The 20609-nt window shown below is 33.4% G+C and overlaps 1 protein-coding gene across 1 annotated transcript in view; it reads right to left on the bottom strand.

The window, feature by feature from the left end:
* Positions 1 to 20609, bottom strand: part of PIK3C2G (phosphatidylinositol-4-phosphate 3-kinase catalytic subunit type 2 gamma) — a 276245-nt gene that overhangs the window by 212356 nt on the left and 43280 nt on the right. Inside the window, exons 7-9 of the mRNA XM_019744695.2 lie at positions 18800 to 18870; positions 14118 to 14181; positions 3265 to 3324 (exon numbers count right to left, since the gene is read on the bottom strand). Coding sequence (XP_019600254.2) covers positions 3265 to 3324; positions 14118 to 14181; positions 18800 to 18870 — 195 coding nt within the window. The remainder of the gene's footprint in view (positions 1 to 3264; positions 3325 to 14117; positions 14182 to 18799; positions 18871 to 20609) is intronic.

The raw sequence follows: 20609 nt of genomic DNA on the forward strand, positions 1-20609 counted from the left end.
ATAGTTATACAGAAATTTTATGGTGACAGTTTTAAGAATTTTTCATTAGTTTTTTTTTTTTTTTTTCATTTCTCAGCTTTCACATGTTGTTAAATAAGTTACATAAAAAAAAAACCCTGCTCTATTTTGACCTCCTCTTTTCTGTACATTACCATTAACTATGTTGAGAAACATCTCTTTCTTCTTTAATTCTGTACTAATCACCTTCACTCTACAATATTTATATGTATTTTGTCAATACTATGCATGATGGTTGCTTTTCAAATATCAGCTCTGTCACCAGCATCACAGTCATTCTAATGGAAGATTACAACAGTTTATTTAAAAATGGGGGGAAATATTCCCCCCCTTTTATCCCCACACAGAAATATGAATTCACAACATAAAAATATTTTAACTACTTATTCTAGATTATTTTCTTAACATATTATCACTACAAAGACACAAAATGAGTATTATATTGAGGGAATACAATTTTGTTTCTTTTGTGGAAAAGCAAAACTTTTTAATATGTTGCCAAACCTCTTATATGTGATTTCCTAAACACTGAAAACTGATAACAAAAACCTAGGAAGGATAACTAATTAATACTATGAAAGACACAATCCGAATTCTAAAAATGTTAACAGACTTGATTCATGAGCTAAAAGTAAGAAGATACAATTTAATTAGGATACATTTTTATCTTTCACAGATTAAGAAAAAAACAACCACTCAATTATAATATGGTAAAGAAAAATGTATGAGTAATTCATAAGGAAAAAAGTTAGTTGTTTTACTCATGTCTGACCTTAATATGAATCAGTATTATGATATAGCTGCCTGAACAGCTACTTCATTATTAAATTAAACTGAAAGACATACTCTCCATAACAAGAAAGTTCAGAGTCCAACCACATGTGCCAAGTATATAAGTTTACATACAAGTATATAAGTTTATATACAGGTGCCAAGTATATAAGTTTATATACATGGAGTTTGTTTGGGGGACCACATTTGAGACTGGACTTGAAAAACTGTATTTTCACAAAGCAGCCCAACTATTAATATACTGTTAATATACTCATTCAAAACTTTATGAATTTTTGTAGGCTTTATGTTCATTTTTGCTTTATGTTTTGTAGGCTTTATGTTCATTTTTGCAGTCAGGTTATGTGTATTAATATCTTGGTTCTGCCCCATTCCTATCTATGACCATTATCAAATTTTTTAACTTCTGTGGGCCTGAGTTCCCTCTTCCGTAAAATTGGGATAGTAATAATTAATTATAGGATTGTTGTAATGACTAAATAAGATCACATATGAAATAGTGCCTAAAAGAGAATAAGGGCTAAATTTTAGCTAATTAATTCATTTTTGTTTAGTTCATTTTTATCTATTCACATAGATTTTTTTTAGTTTATAAAAGAAATCAGATACTGTATATGCCCAGATAACTAATAAAAAGAAAATTAAAAACTCATAAAACCTATGAGATGGGTACATGTTAGGTCCTATGTTTAGTTTTCATTCATACTTTCTAAGTATATATGTGACGTGAATTTATGGAAATCAATAAAATATTACTAGGTAAAATGCAAATGCTGGGTTGACTTGGATCACTTGGTAGCTAATTTACTTCATCTCTTACTCTGGTTTGCATTGCTTCTTATCTGATCGGTTTATCTCATTTAATCTTCAAAAATTCTGAAAGATAAACTATTCATTATATTCATCACTAAAATAGCTAGAATATATTAAGTGAAACACTGCAATAATAGCATTAACTTTTTGATTAACTGGAAGTGAGGACCAACAGAAAGGTCGGATTTAATTGATTCTAAAACTTCATACTTGGGAAACCAGGAAGATAGGGTGCCATTAATTATGGCAGGAAAACAGGTAATATGGGAAGATTTTTGGTGGCATTGTTATGCATATAGATTTTGATACACAGAGCTTGAGCTTACAAGGGGACAACCAAGTAGACACAGCCTTCAGATATGTGGAAATGCAATGGGTTCTAGCTCTAGCAGCTGTTGTACTGAGAAAACACACACACTCCCCCCACCCACACACACAGTCATATAAATACTAGGTGAACTATAAGAACAAATGTAAATGTATAGCTTAGCCCAAAATAAGGATGGAATGAATCTCTGAGTGACAGAAATTTAAAGAGGGAACTTAAGTCAGCAGCAATAGTTTCAACATTGATGTTGCAATGGCCTGAGGGAAATATCAGACTAGATTTAGGCCTTCAGGATTAGAGATTGGTTTTACTGCTAACATGGGACAAGAGCTGAAATTTTAGATCTAAACTAGTTGGTATAGGTAGGGAAAGGGGCAGAGCTGGAGCTGAAGTCTCTGAATAAACCCCTGACACTGTATAGATTGTCACCTGTGAAAGGAGGGAGAAGAAAATGCGCATATGTGAATGCACATGCACACACCTGCACACACACACACTGGTGAGGGTAATAATCAGTCTAAAATTTACAAATCCCATGATGAGGGATTCACCATATGAGAGATTCTATGGACACAAAACAACATTAGTGCCTGATTTCGAGAGATACTAAAGCTGGATTTGAGCACTATTTTCATAGAGGTGATACCTGGCTGAGAATTTGGATATGATATTCCAGAGAAAGAATATAGAAAGAAAATTTGAAAGCTGGGTAAATGACGTTTCAGAATGTCTGATATTTGGATGATAGAGGAAGAAATTTGGTCAAAGGTAGAGAAGACATAGTGCTGAGACATAAGCCATAGGATGACAGTTTAATGGAAAAAAAGGTAAAGGTAGTTGATGGAAATTTTAGCTTGGAAAGAAGAAAAAGGAAGTAAGACAGTCATATTCAAGTATTTGATGGCCTTTCAAATGAAAAGCGTATTAGATTTATTGTAAATAGATCTGGAACGATAAATTAGAAGAAATGGTTGTAAATTTAGAGACATTCATTCTGACTCAATATTAGAAAAACATTTGCAAACATTATTTGTTTAAAAATTGATAGGCTGCCCTGTCAGTAGAGAGTTCCTCCACATTACGGGTATGCAAGCAATCAGTCATGTTCAGAGGAGATTTTTGCATTACATAGGAATTTCAACTAGACTACCTCTAAATGCTTTCTAACCCTATGAATCTTTGAGTTAATGAGAACTGATAACCGTGCTGTGATGTTAGTTTGTGTGCTATATTGCAAGCCTATCTTAGGAAATATTTGCTGTATCATAGACCCTGAAGAAGTAACATTCTAGTGCTTTAGATATTAAGCTTACCTTAAAAGTATTTTGAACACTGGAGACGATTGGTGACAAACTTTTCTCCTCTGCATCTTTCTGGAGAACAAAACAAAACAGCATAAGTTTCCTCCCCTCTTTCATTTAGCTGTGACGGAGACCAAAGTAATATTAAACAGCCATGTAACGGCTTACCATTTTTCAGGTTTTAAATAAACCTTAATGAATTTCTGTTTATATTGACTTACTGAAAATTATCAAATTCAATTAATGAATTTGGAGACAAATTGAGAATTTAGAAGGATTTTCTTTCCATGTTCAGTGGTTAGTGCTATTATATATTGCTTGTTCCTTAAAGACTAAAAATAGTCTTTGGAATTCCATTTCAGCTTAAGATATAGAACTTTGGTACCACTGTAACAATGAAAAAAGGCAAATAACGTACAAAGTCATTATTTTTTCTGACCCCATTAGAGATTTGAAGTCACAAGGTAACCAAGTAAACTGAATTCCAAAGAGTGATAAACTGCTTCAAGGAGAGATGGGGCACACGAAGTCTGACCTTTGGCAGAGCACAGGAAAAAGATGTGGCCACTATACAAAAGGGTAAGAATAAATCAATTAAAATTTTAACAAATTCTTAAAAGCCAGGTGTGAGCCAACATGTGCATTTGGAAAATTTGGGAGTTTAAGACACAAGGAGAGATTACACTCATTTGCAAGCTCTTTTCTATGGACACCTACTAGTTGTTCAAGGAAAATATTGAAGGCAGTGCAGGAAAATGAAGGTGCATTCTGTGGTGCTGGCATGTAGGAGGTGACCAGCTGAGTCTGCAGGATAGGCACGAAGCCCTGCTTGCTTCTGTGGAGCCTTCTCTCATAAGAAATAAAGGCCTTAAGCTGCTGGTTGATAGTATTAGGAAAGTGATACTGGGAGGGACAGGACACCCTCTGTCATCCTTATCCCAGGCAAAATAAACTCTTGTTTTGGGGGGAGGGGAAGTGGTAGAAAACCAGTCTGACTCTAGGGAAGAGGTAGACAGAGCTGAAGATCCTTTGCTGATGGGGGCAAAGTAAAAACAAAAGCGTTTTGCTCCTGGGGAACGGGCAGGAGACCCTGCCTTGACTCTGGGATCCTACATGGACATCAATCAGAGGTCAGGTACCATTGAGAGAGGAGGCAGAAAACTCTCCTGTACTAGACTCACTGCAGATTAAAGGCACATATGGAGGGGCAGGCATCCTCTTCAAGTTCCAGTCTTGAGGCTTAGGACCACAGTCTGTCTAAGGCTATGGTTGATCATTACAACATAGAACTCTCTTTACCACACCTATTACATGATACAAACTTTTAGCAAAGTAGGAATAGAAGGAAACTTCTTCAGCCTAGTAAAGAGCAACTAACTTCATACCATATCTACATAACCTCAAAATAACTTCACACTCGATGGTGAAAGGCTATAACTTTTTTCCTAAGATTAACAACAAGGCAAGGATTCTGTTCTTATCATTTCTAGTAAAATTCTGTTGGAGATATATAAGATTGGTGCAAAAGTAATTGCAATTTAAAAGGTTAAAAATTATTACAAAAACTCAATTACTTTTGCACCAACCTAATACATTTTCAAAACGAGTCAAACTGTACAGTTAACTGAGTATATATATATATATATATATATATATATATATATATATTTACATATTTTTTTAAAATTAAAATTTATTGGGGTGACAATGGTTAGTAAAATTATATAAGTTTCAAGGGTACAATTCTGCAATACATCTTCTATATATCACATTGTGTGTTCACCACTCTAAGTCAGTTCTCCTTCCATTACCATATATTTGACCCCCTTTACCCTCATCTACAACCCTCTCACCCCCATTACCCTCTGTGTCAACTCAAACATGAGTTTTTGTTTGTCCTGTTCCTTTGTTGTTTTCAGTTTTATATCCCATCTATTAGTGAAGTCATAGGGTTCTCGACTTTTTCTGTCTGATTTATTTCGCTTAGCATAATAATCTCAAGATCCATCCATGTTGTTGCAAATAGCACTATCTCATCTTTTCTTATGGCAGAGTAGTATTCCATTATGTATATATACCACATCTGCTTTATCCAATTATCTATCATAGGGCACTTTGGTTGTATCCATATTTTGGTCACTGTAAATAAAGATGCAGCGAACATAGGAGCACATATATCTTTGTGGATAAATGTTTTCAGATTTTTGGAGTATATCTGTATGCATGAAAGAGATTGCTGGGTTATATGTTAATTCTATTCTTAATTTTTTGAGAACCTCCACACTGCCTTTCATAGCAGCTGCACCAATCTGCAATCCTACTAATAGTGTATGAGGGTAAGGAACAGTGTATGTTCCTTTTCCTCTATAGCCTCTTCAACACTTGTTATTATTTGTCTTGTTGATGACAGCCATTCTAACCGGTGTGAGGTGATACCTCATTGTGGTTTTTATTTGCCTTTCTCTGCTGATTAGTGATGTTGAGCATCTTTTCATATTTGCCATCTGTATGTCCTTTTTAGAGAAATGTCTACTCAGGTCCTCTGTCCATTTTTTTATTTGGTTGATTGCTTTTTGTTGTTGAGTTGTATGAGTTCCTTATATATTTTGGATATTAGTTTTGTTTTTTTATTGGAGGCATTGTTTGTAATAATCTTCTCCCATTTGGTTGCTTGCCTCTTTATTTTGTCAATGGTTTCTTTTGCTGTGTAGATGTGTGTTTTTTTAAATTTGATATAGTCCCACTCATTTATTTTAGCTTTTACTTCCCTTGCCTTTGAGGTCAAATTCATAAAATCCTCTTTGAATCCAAGGTCCATAAGTTTAGTACTTATGTTTTCTTCTATACAGTTTGTCATTTCAGGCCTTATGTTTAGGTCTTTGATCCATTTGAGCTAATTTTAGTACATGGTGACAGACAGCAGTCTAGTTTCATTCTTTTGCATGTGGTTTTCCAATTCTCCTAGCACCATTTATTGAAGAGTCTGTCTTTTCTCCATTGTATGTTTTTGACTCCTTTGTCGAAAATTGCCTGTCCATATTTATGTGGGTTTATTCCTGGGTTTTCAATTCTATTCCATTGGTTTGTGCGTCTGTTTTTCTGCCAATACCATGCTGTTTTGATTATTGTTGCTCTGTAGTACAAGCTGATGTCAGGGAATGTGATACCTCCAGCATTATTCTTTTTTCTTAGGATTGCTTTGGCTATTCAGAGTCTTTTGTGGTTCTATACAAATCTGATGATTTTTTTTTTGGTTCTATTTCTTTAAAAAATGCCATTGGGGTTTTGATGGGGATTGCATTAAATCTGTATATTGCTTCGGGTAATATGGCCATTTTAACTATGTTGATTCTTCCAATCCATGAATATGGAACATCTTTCCATTTCTTTGTGTCTTTAATTTTTTTTTTTAAGTGTCTTATAGTTTTCAGTGTATAGGTCCTTCACATCCTTGGTTAAGTTTATTCTTTGGTATTTTATTCTTTTTGTTGCAATTGCAAAAGGAATTTTTTTAAAATTTCTTTTTCTGATATTTCATTGTTAGTATATAGGGATAAAATGGATTTTTTATGTTGATTTTGTAGCTGGCAACTTTACTGTATTTGTTTATGGTTTCTAATAGCTTTTTTGGTGGAGTCTTTAGGGTTTTCTGTTTAAAGTATCATGTCATCTGCAAAAGGTGACAATTTAACTTCTTCATTCCTAATCAGATGCCTTTTATTTCTTTCTCTTGCCTGATTGCTCTGGCTAAGGCTTCCAATATTGTATTGAATAACAGTGGTGATAGAGGACAACCCTGTCTTGTTCCTGGACGTAGAGCAAAGGGTTTCAATTTTTCAATGTCAATTATGATATTAGCTGAGGGTTTGTCATATATAGCCTTTATTATGTTAAGGTATTTTCCTTCTATATCCATTTTATTAAGTGTTTTAATCATAAATGGATGTTATATCTTGTCAAATGCTTTTTCTACATCTATTGATAAAATCATATGATTTTTATCTTTTATTTTGTTTATGTGGTGTATCAGATTGATCGATTTACATATGTTGAACCATCCTTGTGCCCCTGGGATGAACCCCACTTATTGTGATGTATAATCTTTTTAATGTGTTGTTGTATTCGATTTCCTAGAATTTTGTTTAGGATTTTTGCATCTGTATTCATCAGAGATATTGGTCTGTAACTTTTGTTTTTTGTGTTATTCTTACCAGATTTTGGTATCAGGGTAATGTTGCTCTCATTAAATGAGTTAGGGAGTATTGCCTCTTCTTCAATATTTTTGGAAAAGTTTGAGGAGGACAGGTGTTAGATCCTCTTTGAATGTTTGGTAGAATTCACTAGTGAAGCCATCTGGTCCTGGACTTTTGCTTTTGGGAGGTTTTGGATGACTGATTCAATTTCCTTACTATGATTGGTCTATTTAGATTTTCCAGTTCTTCGTGATTCGATCTAGGAAGTCTGTATGTTTCTAAGAACTTGTCCATTTCTTCTAGGTTATTGAATTTGGTGGCATATAGTCCTTCATCGTATTCTTGGATGATCCTTTGTATTTCTGTGGCATCCGTGGTTACTTCTCCTCTTTCATTTCTGATTTTATTTGTTTATATCTTTTCTCTTTTTATCTCAGTGAGTCTAGCCAAGGGTTTGTCAATTTTATTAATCTTTTCAAAGAACCAGCTCTTTGTTGCATTATTCTTTTTTCTATTATCTTTTTGTTCTCTATTTCATTTAGTTCTGCTCTAATTTTTGTTATTTCCTTTCTTCTGCTGACTTTGGGTTTCATTTGTTCTTCTTTTTCTGGTTCTTTAAGGTGTAATGTGAGGTTGTTTATCTGGGATTTTTTTTTTCTTTCTTGAGAGAGGCCTGTAATGATATAAATTGCCCTCTTATTACTGCTTTTGCTGTATCCCAATAATTTTGATAAGATGTAGTTTCATTCTCATTTTTTTCTATGTATATTTTGATGTCTCCTCTTATTTATTCTTTGACCCAGTTGTTTTTTAATAGCATGTTGTTTAATCTCCACATGTTTTTGGTTTTTTTCTGCTTTCTTTTTGCAGTTAATGTCCAATTTCAAGGCCTTGTGATCAGGGGATAGGCTTGGTATGATTTCAATCTTCTTAATTTTGCTAAGGCTAGTTTTATGTCCCAGTATATGGTCTATCCTTGAGAATGTTCCATGTACACTAGAAAAGAATGTATAGTCTGATGTTCTAGGATGAAATGCTCTATAAATGTCAATTATGTACATTTCATCGAATGTGTCATTTAGGGCTGATATATCCTTATTTATTTTCTGTTGGGATGATCTATCCATGGTTGTCAGTGATGTATTTAGGTCCCCTACTATAATTGTGTTTTGGTCAATTTCTCCCTTTATTTCTTTTAGTATTTACTTTATATACTTTTGTGTTCCCTGATTGGGGGGCATAAATATTGATGACTGTTATGTCTTCTTGTTGTATAGTCCCCTTTATCATTATGAAATATCCATTTTTGTCTCTTGTTACCTTTTTTATCATGAAGTCTGTTTCATCTGATATCAGTATTGGTACACCTGCTTTTCTCTTAATACAATTTTCTTGGAGTAGCAAACTCCACCATTTCACTTTGAGTCTGTATTTGTCCTTGTAGCTGAGATGTGTCTCTTGGAGACAGCATATAGTTGGGTTTTGTTTTTTGATCCAATATGCTGCTCTGTGCCTTTTTATTGGAGAGTTCAATCCATTTATATTTAGGGTGATTATTGATAAATGAGGATTTCCTATCATTCTACCTTTTGTTTTCTGTTGTCTCAATGTCTTCATTGTTTCTTTGTCTTTTTGTTGCTGTCTGATATTTCAATGTAGTGGAATTCTATGATTTTTCATCCTGTTTCTTCTTTTTTTATGTTACAATTTCAGTTCTGAATTTTTTTTGAGTGGTTACTATTAAGTTTTTGGAAAAGAAAGTTTCATATTTGCAGTAGTCCTTTTTCTTGAGCATGTTTCTTATCTCAGGTTCAGAACTTTACTCTCTCCCCTTTTACTTTTTTGTTGTCATAAGTTATCCCTACTTATTAGCTGAGTTTATTTTATTTTATGTAAATTAAGGTTGATGCAATAATAAGACATCGTAATGAACATGAAAAGACAATCCACCAACTAGCAGAAGATACAATATATACATAACCAAAAGAAGAGTAAATATGTAAATAACTCCCATGAGTCTACTTGAAAAACAGAGAAATTTAGAACAAGAAACAAAAGGTTTGAACATAGAAAACCAATAAAATGCACCTCAGCTATGAAAAAAAAAAAAGTTTGAACATGTAAATTATAAAAAATGAGTTACCTTTACAAAGAGTAAAGAATCATGAATTTATTAGTAGTCAGGGAAATGAAAATTAAAGCTGAAGTAAGATATCATTACAGATACCTTATGTAGACATTAAAAAGTTGGACTATACCACTCATTGATGAGAAAATGGGACAATGAGAACTCTCATATATCCTGCAATGTGTATGACCCCATTAGAAAAGTAATACTTTTGGCATTACAAAGTATTTGGTAAAAGCTTGTAAGTCTATGTCACTAGGTATAGTCCTTAGAAAAACCTTCATATTAGCTCAAATGTACATAAACAATAGAATAGATAAATTGAGGTTCACTCATCTAATTGAGTAGTATACAATGAAAATAAACAAATCAAAAGCACATGGAAAAATATGGACAAATCTCCAAAACAATACTGAGTGAAAGATATATAGCTCAAAAATTTTGATTCCATTTACGTAGGCATTAAATGGAAACCTAAACTGTATATTGCTAATGGCTGCATTCTTTGGTGGTGAAATGATGCAGAAAAGCTACAAAATACCTTTCATCAAAGGATACATACCTCTTACATAAAAGGAAAAAATGAAGTGGCACACAGGCAGATACTATAATATTGGCAATATTTTGTTCCTAAAACAAAATATTTGTTCCTAAATCTAATGTTTAATATGGCTAAACATATTAAACATATCAAAGCTCTATTGTTTTTCTTTAATTTGTATATATCTTATATGAGCTTCATGTATTATATAATTCACTGTACAAATCCTGATAAAATGTCAGATTATGTTTTTCCTTTGACAAACCCTTCAATGCTTTCTGTATCTCGCTAGGAATACAAATTATGTTGGCTGGTGATTACCTTACTTATTGAAGATTTACTTTTACTTTTTCATTTTTCTTTTTCTTCAAGTTGGGAGTGTTCTATAATAGGTTTGACTTTTAGTAGTTTCAATCTGCCATTTACTTCTGCTAAGGTAGGTTCCAGTGTGTTTTATTTTTCTTGTGACCCAGCTTTATCTCTTCATCTCCTTGACTTCTCTTTTTGTGACCTTTCAACTGGTCTTCGTTACCTGTTCATTTTATCCTATTTTCTTATGTTTTTTTAATCCTTTCCTACATCTTATATTCTGTTGTGAATGCAAATCTGTACTGTGATACTTTTCTTCTGGATCTTATACAGTCCTCTGCTGATAGTGTTAATAACAACAGAGTAACGCTTGTAGTTATTTTTCCTTGAACACTTTAATACTTTTTACCTTCCAGACACTAAATTATACACACACACACACACACACACACACACATATATATATATATATATATATATATGTATATATATTTACACACACACGTTTTATGCACTGATTCATTAACTTTAAAAAATCATTGTATTTTATTATATTTATTCTAGTGATGAATAATATGAAGTCTAGGAAGGTTAACTAAAAACTTCCAGAGTTGGCAGAAAGTTGGCATATACATCTATCAGACTTTGAAATCTCTGCTCCTAAATTCTGCCCTTACTGTCACTCTGTTTAAATTATGTTTCAAATTGGAACTTTTGAATATACAGCAATGGATCTGCTTGTTATTAAGAGAGCTTTGTTCTAAAAAAGCTAAAAATATATTAATAAGATCCCTATGTGCCCCCTTTCTTTCTACTTATATATGGAATTTTCATCCTTGGTTTAGAGGCTGAATACAGTTGGATTTTGGGGAGGGGAAAGTGTGAGGTAAGTATTATTCTGCTTTCCTCTAGGTCAGTTAAACTTGAATAATATAGATTCCATATGCTTCTAGTTATCTAGTTGGTATAGTCTCTGAGTCATGGGCTAGATGGGTAAGGCTTTGGAGGTTTTTAGATCTTTTCAAACCAGGTAGATGTTTCATGAAGCCAAACCACATTTTGAACATGAGTAGATTTTTCTCAGTCCCTCTAGATTACAATTAGTTCACCCATTACTAGATTCTAAATTCGTCATCAGTGATAGAGATTGCTAACTTTTTCTAAAAATCCTACTTGGCATATTAAAAAAAAAAAAATGGAGACAATACATTAGAGGCTATTAGGAAGAACCAACTATGCTTCAGAAATTGATTGAAATCTGGTTTCGCTTTGCTTTACTCTGTATAAACAACACTCTATGTGTGTTATTATGTGAATATACCGTTTCTCCAATGAGGACATTAGTAACTTCAGAGAATGGTTCTGACTTCCACTTCTGTTGATTCTAGTGAGTAAATAGTTCAGTAATTTGCAGTAAGTCGGCATTAAGGAATAGTTTAGGGGAAAATACTTTCAGGATGCCCAACCTGAAATAAGTCAAGTCTAACATATGTTAAATAACCATTCCTGAGGAAAGAAAATATTGGAAATATAAATTATCCACATTTATATTCAATAACATTTATGTCATATTTATTCAGCCTCTATGTTAGTTAATTTTTAACATGTAATAATCCAAATTTGGGAAATATAAAAACACATTTTTCAAATTGATACTGTTTTTGACGTTGATGAAATGCTACTTAAAACATTTGTGAAATAAATAAGAAGTGCAAAATTGTGAATTGATAATTTTATAACGTGTCCTCACTTCTCACATATATACTATTGATGCTTCATAGTAAGAATCTCATTTAAAAAGCTCATTGTTTTGGATGGAGTTCATCTGGAAAATTGCAGACACTGTGGCCTATTTATAAAGTAATTCAGATGTGGGTAATGATAACTATTTGCCAATGCTAACATAAAGGCTATTTCTTTGATGTTTTGCCAACTTTTAAGTCATGTTGGAAAAATTTACAATAGTCAATGGTTTCTTTCAAAGTGGGAATATTGGAGGCTTCATATATGAGTAATGTCAAACTCTGTATTTGGGAAATAAGAACAGTTACAGAAGCTCAACAAATTGTGTGTGTGTGTGTGTGTGTGTGTGTGTGTGTGTGTGTGTATGTGTATAAAAGGTGTCTATGATACATGAACAGTACTGAGCCATTTAGATAATTAAAATTAATATATAAGTAGTTTATTATAACCTCAAAAATATATTTATATGTACCAAGATGCATAAATGATCTAGAAATGAAGCCTTAATCTTCCCTGGGTACCTGATAATTTGAAATTCTACACCAGAAAGAATGACTATCATAAAGGTAAAGAATCAAGCTGAACTAAGTACTAATTATGACACTTTAATGAGACTTAAAACAATCTAATTGTGAATTATTTTCCCATTCTACATTTTAAATTTCCAGATTCAGGCTAGGCACAAGAAGGGAAAATGGAAGTTAGAGTGAGAGGATTACACTTTGAGGAGGAATATCAGTCACATATGTGTCATCACCATGTCTTTAAATATCTATGTGTAATTCACACATGCATTTGATATCTACATCAAGCAATATAATTTATTATTTTAGACTCTTATTATTTATTAATATTAGAATACTTAATATTATTAATATTAATACTTAAGATCTGTATACTTATATTTATATAATGAGTCAAATTATTTAATGGAAAAAGTAGTCCTCACTTGTTTTAAAACATTCTCTCACTTATACAATTTTATATAATCATATGATGTTTTATCTGCGAAAGGCTAACTCTTCCCTGGAGGAACAAGCTGTAAGAAATGATCTGCCTAATGGTGACCACAATTTGGATGCTCAACTGGTGACCAAATTTCAGTAGTCTTGGACTAATCCATCATTTTCCCCTGCCAAGTTAACTCCTCTCTTCAGTATTTTAGTGAATTGATGTCTCCATGCAGTCAGTCAACAGCCAGGAATCTGGAGGTATTCTAGGCACCTTTGTTCCTTTGTAACTCACAGACTTTCACTGAATCATGTAAATTGCACATTTTTACCTATTATGAATCCGTCCCTTCCTATCCATTGCTATAGTAAAACTTTTGTCAATGCCCTCATCATCTCTTTGGGCTAATGAAGTGCTCCACCATTCACCCATTTGTCATTCTACTGCCCTGCATAATGGCTCTATGTCATCAGCTGATAAATCAGAACATCATTAAACTGTCAATATAATGCCCTTAAGATCCTACATAAATTGCCTCCCATTTGCCCCTTTCCTATGGTCTCTTTCCAGGCTCTCACCTTGAACACTAATTGTAGCCATTCCAAATATCCTACAGTTTCCTAACCACACCAGGTTATTTCCCAACTGTTTTCATTCGTGTTGTTCTTTGCTGAAAGTTATCCCTGCTCCCTATCTTCCTTCACCATGCCTCTTTTCTTACTGGCATACTCATTTCTCAACATTCAGATCAAATAAGTAAAATTGATAACCCCCTTTTGTGTGTCCTGCGTACACATAAGTCTTTTCACAGGACCTATTACACTTTATTACACACATCTATTGACTTGTCTGTTTTACCATGGTAGAATGAAAGCCACTGAAGTGTAGATCCTCTGCTTTATTCATCTTCATTTTTAAGATACTTGCAAAGTTTTAGAAAAAGAGTAGATACTTAATAAATGCTTATTGACTTGATAGATGAAGTAACAAAAGTTAATACCTGTGTTCTGAATAGGTATTTCAGATGGGAGTCATATTTTTTGATTACTGTTGAGAGGCACTGTCTGGAAAGAAAAACAAAAACAAAAACACAACTTTTGTTTAAAATTGGGTAGGAAAACATATTAACCTTAGCACATTTATCACAAGTTCTGCTTTGTCCATGATTCTGTAGCAACCAAGATTTTAAAAGGATTACTGTTGACATAATTTTAAAAAACTATTTCAGATGGATGCTACATGTAAATTTTGTATAATTTTTATATAATTTAGACTATAAACATATTTGAAAACTTTAGTACTCCAAAGAAATCCATGATAAATTAACCAAACCTCTCAAAACCTGTTCATTTTATCAAACTACTCTTAATGCAATATGTAAGTTGTGAAGGGTTTTATAAACAGATTAACGACAAATACTAACATCAAAAAAATGTTAAATATAAAAAAGAAATGTTAACTATGCAACATCTTGTAGAGAATTGCTTTCAGAGTTAATGACATATATAGATGGGATTGTCTTTGACACCAAAACTCTGTTTTATCTTTCCTAAGCTTCTCTTATGATTCCAGCTTTATCTATACTAAAAGTGGAATAGATGTGAGTTGAGCAGAAATTCTCCTGACTTCCCTGTTCAAAATTATTTTCCCAAACATTATTGACTTTGCCTTCCTGTTTGTCTTGAGAACTCCTGAACTGAATTGAATAATGAGCCAAACAACCCAAAAACACAGTGTTAAAAACACATCAACATGTTTAACAGTGGTTGCTGTCTCAGTCTTTATTAAATCATCACTTTAGCTGGATTCCATCTAACAGTTCAAAGACAAAATGCATAAAATATGTAAAAGTCAATGGAGGTTTAACAAAAGAGTATTGAAAGATTTTGGCTATTGGAGGAAGGGTTTTCATACAAAACCTGATCCTAAAACTTAAAATATCCCCAAGATCTGCTTCAGCACCTTGCTATTAAGCATTATACCCATTTTATAGAAAAAATTCCTAGGAACTAAAGGAAAGTGTGTGATTTGCCGAACATTTTATTAAATTAAATTTATTGGGGTGACAATGGTTAGTAAAATTACATAGGTTTGAAGTATACAATTCTATAATACATCTTCTATGTATCTCATTGTGCGCTCACCACCCAAAGTCAGTTATCCTTCCATCACTATATATTTGACCCTCTTTACCCGCTTCTACTTCTAAAAGGTAGCCTAGTCAGGGAAGAGGGAGACTGATATCAAAGTTCCTTCTGTCTAGCGCTTGTTCTTTTCATGACATCAGAAAGGGTCTGAGGGGAACAGGCAGACAAGCATTGTGTTTCAGAAAGGAAAGTACTGGAAGTCACCAAGATGGCAAAGTAAAAGATCCCCGCCTCCATCTCCCCACAATGATCAACAATTAAACAGCAGTCCACTAACAAAAGCAGCTCTGGGAGAGCTCAGGAATCTATCTAAGAAGCTTCAGCAACACAGTAGAACAAAAAACCCAGGAATAACTGCACAAAAAACGGGAGAACAGCTATAGTGTTGGGATAACTGGATGTACTCATGCAAAAGAATGAAATTGAAACCTATCTTAAACCATTTGCAAAATTTAATTCAAAATGGATTAAGGTTACACATAACATTGGAATTTGTAAAAGTCCTAGGAGATAACATAAGAAAAAAGCCTCTTGACATTAGTCTTTGCAATGATTTTTACACCCACAGCACAAGAAACGAGCAAAAATCAACTAGTAGAACTACATCAAATTAAAAAGCTTTTGCATAGCAAAGGAAACAATGAACAAAGTTAAAAAGCAACATAAAGTTTGAGAGAAGATATTTGCAAACTATATAGGATTAAGGATTAATTTCCAAAATATATAACAAACCCATATAACTTAACAGTGAAAAAATAATTCAATTAAAAATCGGCATAGGACTTGAATAGACATCTCTTCTAAGAATAAATATAAATCGCAAACAAGTGCATGAAGAACAAATACATGAAGAACATCACTAACATCAGGGAAATACAGATCAAAACCATAATGAGATATCATCTCATACCTGTTAGAATGGCTATTACCAAAACAGATAAGAGATAACAAATGCATCCATCAATGGATCACTGGACAAAGAAAATGTGGTATACACACACACACACACACACACACACATACAGAATATTATTCAGTCAAAAAAAGAAAGACATCCTCTTATTTTTGACAACATTGATAAGCCTTGAGGGCATTATGCTAAAACTGTGTTTCCCCGAAAATAATTTTAGTATAAAAAATAATTTTACCTGGTCTTATTTTATTATAAAATTTTATAATTATATAATGTAAATTAATAAAAATAAAAATAAATAATATGTTATTATATGATATCATACCATATCATATCATACCATATAATCACAGACTGTGTCTTATATTAATTTTTCTCCAAAAGATGCATTAGAGCTGATTGTCCGGCTAGGTCTTAATTTTGGGGAAACATGGAAGAAATAAGTCAGACAGAGAAAAATACCATATAATCTCAATTAGATGTGGATTCTAAAAACATAACTCATAGAAACAGAAAACAGATTGGTTGTCAGGGGCTAAATTGTAGGGGGAAATGGGGAGCTCATCAAAGGGTACAAACTTTCAGTTATGTGATAAATAAGCTCTGAAGATCTAAGGTACAGCATGTGACTATAGTTCACAGTGCTGTATTCTATACTGAAAAGTTGCTATGAGAATAGAGCTTTAATACTCTTTATAATAACAAAATGGTAATTGTGTGCGTGAAGGATTTGTTAACTAACCTTATTGTGGTTAACCTTTTGCACTACATGTGTATCAGATAATCACATTGTATATATTAAATTTATATAATGTTAAATGTCAATTATATCTCATTAAAATTAAAAAAAAAGAAAAAAAAAGAAAACCAAAAGTCAGCCTTTATAAGGCTGGAAAGATACCAGTGCTAGATAACATTTGATAACATTGAGAATCAAACACTGGTTTTAGTCATGGCTGAGGCAGTAAATATCTGTATAATGGCTGAAACATTTTTGGATTTCTCTGTTTTAGTTTCCTTTACAGAAGAGAAGCAGTATTGGGATTTGGGGTCCCTGTAGACTGTGCTCTGTGGTCCTGGGGTTGCAGGGAAGGGGTGGCGTAATTAGGTTCTGAAGCTAGTTTATGCCTGACAGGTTTCTCATTGCAGCAGAGCTTTCACTTTGCCCTAAATTAACCCTGTAGACACCTATACTGCCCAGCGGTCAAGGCCACCAGACTTCTCTGAGGGGCAGGCAATGGCAGGGTGAGACAGGAACAGAATGAAAACTGCCTTGCCCTAACCATCTTTTCACAGCCTCCACTTTTCTCTCTGTGCCCCGGGTAGCAGCAGGCAGTTACAAGTCACAACCCTCCACCAAATCAGTTCGAAACAATTATTTTGTCTCCCAGGGATTTCCCACTTTTTAGAGAATTTGTCGGATTTGATGTCTCTTTCTTTTTACTGTGTGTGTGTGTGTGTGTGTGTGTGTGTGTGTGTGTGTGTGTGTAATATACTTATTTTGGAACAAGAAAACTACAGCCTTTGTCAGGATGTCATTTCAAAGGGAACCTATACCTGATCCAGTAATTGCTTTAAAATGAAAATTAGATTAGGTTATGTCAAACGTGCTCTCTAGTCCTACCCATTCTATGATTATATGGTGTAAGGCTGAATATTTTTGGGGTAAAAAGAGAGGCACACATGGAAAAACACAGTAGTTTAATAAAAGAATATGCCTTTTGCAAAATAAGACAGACCTGATTTCAGTCCTGCCACTAATGAACTAAGTGGTCTTAGGCAAGTTAAATAACTTCAAGTTCCAGAACTTCATTTTCCTTGATTCTGAGGTAAGATAATATGCATTATCACATGGCTGTAGGGAGAACTAGATGAAATAATGTATGCAAAATGCATAAGAATGTCACAAAGTGATAGTTATTAGTAATAGTTATTAAAAACATTTTTAATTGATCTTACATTTTTACATCAGGCTTTTCTATAGAGATTTATGTCATTTACCTCCCACATCCCATTATTTGCTCATTCAGTTCAGAACAACTTTAATTCCAGATAAACTCATACTGCACCACTGGTCTCTCTTCCCAAGTTAGCATCTCAGTTAGGTCTGTTATTTTAAATAATACATGCATACATTTTGATATTGGAAGCAGTTAGTATATGTTCATTTGCTGTCACTAGAGTTTTCCAATTTGATTTCACGCTCCTCTGTTTATGATATACCAGTTATTTTTAGGGAGTTCCAGAAAGGAATTTAAAGCAAGGGATGATGACTTTCAAAGTATGGAAATTCAGTTATACAAAGATCTTAGTGAAACATGCACACTCAAATTCACAAAATGAATGAGAAAAAAATCATTGAAAATGTAATAACTTGTAGCGGAGATATTTTAAAATGATTGTTAGATTTTTCTGGAAGGTGTTAGCAGTTCTTCAACTGTATCTGAATAGCTGTGAGAAATATACAATTATTAGCAGAATCTGCCGAAGGGAGATATCTATTAAAAGTACAATAGCTTTCATGGTACTAGTGAAAGGACAGTTTTTACAGTCAACTGAAAAATGTTGGCACTTGAAAACTCAGTCAGAAAGTAGTCTTGGAACAGAAATAAAATGCCTTACCTGGATATTTTCCAAATATGCATGAATTCTAGAAGTTGGTTCAGATAAAACTGACTGTGGTCATCTTCATGCTGTAGACAGCAGAATAAATTAATATTTATAGAGTGAATAGGATTGAATACCAGATAAAAATAGGTCTGTAACTTCCTGCTGTCATTTTGTTCACCTCTTTGATAACCTTCATTCATCATTTTAATATTTTGTTTTACAGACCTTACAAAACTCTCTTTAACTGTATAAGCATTCTTTTCAAAAGTAAAAAAGAAAGCTGAGCTTTAGTTGAGGATAAACCTCACAGACAGTTGGAAAAACTCCTGACATCATCAAGGTCAAACATTAATTTCTCCTAGCAGGAAGGCAGTTTTGCAGACACTAGGTCTCCCACATATGTGCACATTTTCTTTACGTTTAGATCACAGATGCCATGGCAGCATAGGACTTGACAGCTTGCCAGATCGGTTGCTGAATGAACTCCTCCAGTTTTCAGGTTTACCACATCTTGCTGCCAAAACATGAGTTAAGAGAACTTTCCATTTCATGAACATTAAATTATTCTAATGAATTACAACTACTGATACTGATAGGTATAAATCCCAGGAGTTGTCATCAGGTGGCATTGTGATCGTTCTCCCAGGAACTACTCATCGTAAAATGAGTCAGTCCTGTGGTACATACACACACACACACACACACAGAGACACACACACACACACTTTCATACCATAACTTCTTGGTTAGCTCTTCTGCAAGGGCTTTCCTGGAAACCTTATCAAGTGTGCAGAGGGGAATGCAATATACTACGTCATAATTGCATGATTTCACCACACGGTGGCGTTAAGTTTGGGAGCTGAGGGTGTCCCTTAATTCTTGAGGTGCAAGTAATCTTTTATGTCAACACATAATCTATTTTAGAAATTGTCTATTCGAGTTTCTGACAGAAAACGTTAGAGGGAAAACTCTTTATGTGGCTTAAGGTCAAATTAAGGTAAATTAAGTTTTATATTGTGTGGTTTTGTGAGGAAGAAGGAAACTAACTTAGATGGTGAGAATAAGGTCACTATAACGCAATATGTTGAGTGCACGTTATTTAAAAAAAAACATACTTTGTGAAAATGCTAAGGAACTTGAAAACATGAGGCTTACTCTCTAGGAATTTACATCTAGAGTGACTGGGATGACTAAATTTGAAAGTGTGATAGTGGTAAGACTTTTTTTTTTTTTTTCCTGCATCAGAGAAAACTAAACTTTAGATATAGAAAGCAGAGTAAAAGGGGAGGGGAATTAAAAAATTAAGACTAGAGCCAAAAGAGATAATAAGATTTCAACTGTAATATTTGGCACTTTCCTACTTTCAGAAATTAAAACCAAAGCAAGCATATAAATATATGACTTAGTTGCATCTTTCTGTATAGCATAATCACATTCATTTTAAAAGCATTTTACTTGGCTTCCAGAAATGATTTTCTTTTTTGGGGGGGGGCAATTAGCCATTGTCATATTGTCACTTACAAAAAAAAATATTTAAAGAATCTCAAAAGGCTGAGAAATGGTTCAACAGTTGTCCATGGAATATATCATGTACTTTACTTTTCTCCAAAACTGAAGGCCATACCTTCATCTTAAGAAAAAAGTTAAAGCATTTTTTTCATACAAAATTATATTGTTGTAAAGGTTTGGTGAATGTTTGCTTGAGCTAGAACAAAATCTTGATTTTATGATCAATATGTACAATGTTGGCAATATTTTTGCTGAAATTTAAGAGAGATAGAGAACAACATTTTTTTAGAGAGTCATTTACATCATATATCAT

This window comes from Rhinolophus sinicus, linkage group LG02 (genome assembly GCF_036562045.2).
Source record: "Rhinolophus sinicus isolate RSC01 linkage group LG02, ASM3656204v1, whole genome shotgun sequence".
NCBI lineage: Eukaryota > Metazoa > Chordata > Mammalia > Chiroptera > Rhinolophidae > Rhinolophus > Rhinolophus sinicus.